The sequence below is a fragment of the Stegastes partitus genome, unplaced genomic scaffold (assembly GCF_000690725.1).
Source record: "Stegastes partitus isolate 25-593 unplaced genomic scaffold, Stegastes_partitus-1.0.2 Scaffold2833, whole genome shotgun sequence".
NCBI lineage: Eukaryota > Metazoa > Chordata > Actinopteri > Pomacentridae > Stegastes > Stegastes partitus.
The window spans coordinates 1-5,342 of NW_007580564.1; the positions used below are offsets into that span (position 1 = coordinate 1).

The 5,342-nt window shown below is 43.0% G+C and overlaps 1 protein-coding gene across 1 annotated transcript; it reads left to right on the forward strand.

Moving 5' to 3' along the window:
- The first annotated feature begins 481 nt into the window (after positions 1-481).
- On the forward strand, positions 482-2,491 carry LOC103375738 (zinc finger protein 239-like). The gene is made up of 3 exons (XM_008306054.1): positions 482-503; positions 1,215-1,399; positions 1,499-2,491. The coding sequence occupies exons 1-3, from the start codon at positions 482-484 to the stop codon at positions 2,150-2,152; spliced, it is 861 nt and encodes a 286-aa protein (XP_008304276.1). The 3' UTR covers positions 2,153-2,491.
- The last annotated feature ends 2,851 nt before the right edge of the window (positions 2,492-5,342 follow it).

A 5,342-nucleotide genomic window follows, 5' to 3' on the forward strand; every position in this document is an offset into this window, starting at 1 on the left:
CATGTACTGAACTAGATGAAGAGATACATGGTCTTGATACTGTTTGTATAGTAGTTTGCAAACATTTGAAATGAAATATTCTACTATTTAAAAAACGCTGGACTTCCTACTCGTAGCAAGGTGGCGCAGCGTTTAGCACGGTTGTCTCGCAGCTAGAAGATCACCTGGGATCTTCCTGCGTGGAGTTTGCTTTTTCTTCCTCTGCAGCGTGGGTTCTCTCTGGGTTCCCTGGTTTCCTCCCACAGTCTAAAAACATGATGAGGTGTGAATGTGAGTGTGCTTGGTTGTCTGCAATAGACTGGCGACCTGTACAGAGTGTCCCCTGCTGTTGCATGCTCCCTCCCTCCTGTTTCCTGCTGCTCATTCGGTGCTGATGGCCTGACTATAAAGAGTGGAGGAGTGGCATCAGATGTGGTGGCTGTTGCTCTCTGGCTGGTTGTACTGATCTCTGTGCTCTCTCTGCTCTCTGGCTCTCGTCCGCATGGCCGGCATGCGCCCCTCAGGTCTGACTGCCTGTCGGGCATCCACCGCCACATCAGCATCTGCACCTTGTTATATCTTGAGTGTTTGCTCTTCTTGGAGTGGAGGACAGAGATATGGGTACTGTTGGCGGGTTTTTCTTTTAATAGTAGGATAGAGCGTTGACCCTGTCTCAGTTTGGAGGAGAAGCTGCGGGTTCGACGGTCCACTGCGAGGTTGGCCTGGCTTTTCCTCTGTTTTTGTGTTTGTTTCTACCAGCGTCCGGATTCTTGTTTTGTATTGAATATTTGTAAATCAACCTTGATTTGCTTAACACTTGCTGGCGCGGCATCCGATATATTTCTCGTCACCTGCTCCGAGCCAAAGTTTTGAAGTAGCCGTAACACCTGCCTTCGCCCTGAGTTGGCTGGGATAGGCTCCAGCCCCCCACAACCCGAGTAAGGATTAAGTGGTGTATAGATAATTGATGAATTTCTGACTTTCAGAAGCTTTAAGCCAAAATAATCAAAGTTCAAACAAATAATATGACATGTTTTACTTTACATACAATGAATATAGAATAATATCAAAGATGACCTTTTTGAGTTATTGGTAAAATTGGTAGCCTGTCATACAAGATAAACCAGGCCCTACCTCAGCCTCTGAGCAACGTTTTAGCTGTTTCCTGAAGTTCCTGCTCTGGTAGATGTGTGTTTGCCTTTCATCACATCAGTAACCATTTTCTTGTGTCCCTTTGTCCCCAGAACTCCCACTGCACTATGTCTATCAGAAGGAGGAGGTTCCTGCTGACCTGCTTCGTGATCAGGAGAGGAACTCTGGTCTGCACCAGAAGGATCCAGACCATCTACAGATTAAAGAGGAACAGGAGGAACTCCGCACCAGTCTGGACCAGGAGGACCCAGAGCTTCCACAGATGAAAGAGGAACAGGAGGAACTCTGCACCAGTCTGGACCAGGAGGACCCGGAGCCTCCACAGATGAAAGAGGAACAGGAGGAACTCTGCACCAGTCTGGACCAGGAGGACCCAGAGCCTCCGCAGGTGAAAGAGGAACAAGAGGAACTCTGCATCAGTCTGTACCAGGAAGACCCAGAGCCTCCACAGATGAACGAGGAACAGCCATACGTTTGTGACACGTGCGGAAAAAGATTTTCTGACACATCAAAACACAAAAGGCACAATGCAATCCACATAGAGGAAAAGCCATATTCTTGTGGAACATGTGGGAAAAGTTTCTGTCGTCAGGATAAGTTGGTGCTTCACATGAGAACTCACACAGGTGAGAAGCCGTACTCTTGTAAAACCTGCAGAAAAAGTTTCAGTAAAGGAAGTAGTTTGAAAGTCCACATGAGAACTCATACAGGTGAGAAGCCGTATGTTTGCAACACATGCGGAAAAAGATTTTCTGACCCATCAGCATATAAAAGGCACACAGCAATCCACAAAGAGGAAAAGCCATATTCTTGTGGAATATGTGGGAAAAGTTTCTGTCGTCAGGATAACTTGGTGCTTCACATGAGAATTCACACAGGTGAGAAGCCATACGTTTGTGACACATGTGGAAAAAGATTTTCTAACACATCAAAACATAAACGACACACATTAATCCACAAAAGGGAAACAGTCATTCCTGTAAAACCTGCGGAAAAAAATTCAGTCAAGAAGGTACTTTGAAAGTCCACATGAGAACTGACACAGGTGAAAAGTCATCATCCTGAAACATCTGTCAAAAAAAATAATTTAACCAGGTTAAAAGTTTTCAAGCTGCATCAGAGTGTGCTTCAGCAATAATTGTGATGTAATATGCCAGCAGTCCTTGATGATTAGACTGGGGACCTGTACTACGAAGCAGGATTTGGGGTTAGCGAAGTAACTTCAGGCCATTTGTCATGAATTTAATCTGTCATCTGTTTGTTCCTCATCAGTGATTTATTTCTTGATGCATTATTGGAAATGCTAAACTTGTTTTAAACTCCATATTGATTGTAAATAAACTTTAAACAACTGTCTGCAGCTCCATGAGTGCTTTGTGAAATATTATGAATGTATTTAAACAGATTAACATTTACAACTTGTTTAATAATGACTTTAAGACTGATGGGCCCCAGCAAAGGTGTTATGTTATGAAGAAACTCACAATTAGTTTTACTGGTTGTAGCTGATACACACCCACAAACGTAAAAAAAAACATGTCAAGCTAGGTTGCAGTTTGTGCTGTTTCAATCAAGACTTTGTGTTGTTTCTTTCTTCTTTAATCACCACAGAGGTCATCAGTGTGATTTGTTGATAGGATCTTATGATGTAGTCAGGTCACTGTTATTTATACAGTATGTTTTAAACAGCAACTGAGTCAAAGTGCTTTCCAGTAGAGAAGTAAACACAATGTCACTAATTTGTCTCTGAGTTTAAATATTAAAAAAATTAAAAGTGCCTGACTAACTCAAATATTAAGTTAAAGACCCTATAATATTATATAAAACAATTTAAAGTCAGTAACTTACTGGGTTCGGTTAAGAACCTACAATATTATACAGAGATAACCAAACAAATCCAAAGATTCTCTTTGAGACTCTCCATCCATCCATCCATCCATCCATCATCTATACACCACTTAATCCTCACTAGGGTCGCGGGGGGGCTGGAGCCTATCCCAGCTGACTTAGGGTGAAGGCAGGGGACACCCTGGACAGGTCCCAGTCTATCGCAGGGCTACACTTAGACAGACAACCAAGCACACTCACATTCACACCTATGGACAATTTAGAGTCACCAGTTAACCTCAACATGTTTTTGGACCTTGTGGGAGGCAGCCGGAGAACCTGGAGAGAACCCACGCTGCAAGGGGAGAACATGCAAATGGCACGCAGAAAGATCCCGGTGCCCCCACCGGGATGCAAACCAGCGACATTCTTCAGCAACTCTTGTGCCACCTTGCAGCCCTCAATGAGACTAGGTTAGATTAAGTTTTAGTGTTATTACACAGAGTACACTTATTAAGCAAATGCAGTTTAGCATCTGATCATAAATGCAAAAGAAGCAGTAAAATTGCATTATGAGTGGTATGGGTGTCCACAGCATGATACAGTATAAACAGTACAAAGAAAATGGTATGATCATATCAAGTATATAAATAGAACAAGTTGTAGATGGCAATGTAAAATTGGTAAATGTACATATAAAGTTAAGAATAAATGGTGGTTTTGTGCTGTTAGCCAGGACAGTATATGTGCATTACCACTAGAGGGCAGGTCATGCATAGATGGGTCTTTTGATTGCAGTTTTCTGGCCCAGTAAATTTGTTGTGAAGGGACTTGACATGACATAAATCTAAAATGGGAAAGTCTCTCCGTGTCTTTTGCAGTGTGTCATAAACTTGCCTTTACACATCAGCTTTCCACCTGGGCTTGTGAAGGGTGAATTTGTCTTCACCAGGAGGGGGGCGCTGTTGCAGTTTTGAATATGTCTCCTCTGGAATCACTGTAACGGCAGCGCCGGTATCAATCCTGAATGTAACCGTAGTGTCAATGATTTGAAGGTCTTCATACCATTTGTCCTCATCACCTTCCCCGCCATCAGCAACAGCCCCGAGACTGCCCTCATCACTGTCACAATCAGTAACTCTGAGTGCATTCACATTTTTAGTTTTGCACATTACTTCGAAATGCCCTGTTTTACTGCATTTTTTGCAGTGTTTACTTGTAGCTGGACATGCACCATACTCATGCTGTCTCCCACATCTTGTGCACATTTTCTTAGTCTGTTGCGTTACATTCTTGTGGTCATTGTCTTTGTTTTTAGCACATCTTTTGTCGTACTGCCTGGACTGCGTGTACTTGTGTGCATTAACAGCACCCACCTCGACATTTGCTGCTCTGGCGCTGGTATTTTGTGCTTTGATTAGCTCAGACTGCCGTGCAATACTGATGGATTTTTCTAACGTCAAGTCCGATTCAAGTTGTAATTTTTGCGACATGTCCCCATCTGCGATGCCAATCACAATACGATCTCTTATCTGTTCATCTTTGGCTGGTCCAAAATCACAGTGCTCTGCAAGCTTATAAAGCTCTCTGAACGCCTCCACGCTCTCCCCTTAGAGCTGTGAGCGTCGATGGAAACAGACACGTTCATGTATGGTGTTCTGCTTCGGTATAAAATCAAACTTTTTCAAAACTTCCCTGTAGTAGCCCTGAACATCCTCCGGAAAGATAAACGTGCTGAAAATGGGCTCGGACTCTTTCCCCATTGCGTACAACAGCGTATTCACTTGCACATCCTCGTCTTCCTGGTTTCAGCTTAGTTGCTATCTGAAAGCGCGAAAAGCGCTGTCTCCAGGTCGGTCACGCCGAGGGCTGGGTGAAGTCAAATGACTCAGGAGATTGAAACTTAGCCATCTCGTTGCTTCAGTCTTGTCTGCAGGGTGAAACGGCGACTTCTGACACCAGAATATGTCCTTTAACTTCCACATGAAGCAAACATGTAGGACAGCTTTCTTTCATCTTCGTAATATTGCAAAAATGAGGAGCATCCTGTCTCAGAGTGACGCTGAGAAACTAGTCCATGCATTTATAACCTCTAGGCTGGACTAATTACTAAAATGTAAAATTACTAAAATGTAATTCTTTGTTATCAGGATGTCCTAATAGTTCTCTTAAAAACCTTCAGCTTATACAGAATGCTGCAGCCAGAGTTTTGACAGGAACCATTAAAAGATCATATTTCTCCAGTATAAGCTTCTCTCCATTGGCTTCCTGTAAAATCAAGGATCCAATTTAAAATCCTGCTTCTAACATATAAAAGTCTTAATGATCAGGCTCCATCGTATCTTAAAGACCTGATTGTTCCATATCATCCTAACAGAGCCCTT

Coding starts and splice junctions, on each gene's coding strand:
- LOC103375738 (XM_008306054.1), top strand. CDS start 482: ATGGCCGGCATGCGCCCCTCAG. Junction 504..1,214: donor GGCCGGCATGCGCCCCTCAG/GTCTGACTGCCT, acceptor CTTGTGTCCCTT/TGTCCCCAGAACTCCCACTG. Junction 1,400..1,498: donor CAGAGCTTCCACAGATGAAA/GAGGAACAGGAG, acceptor AGTCTGGACCAG/GAGGACCCAGAGCCTCCGCA.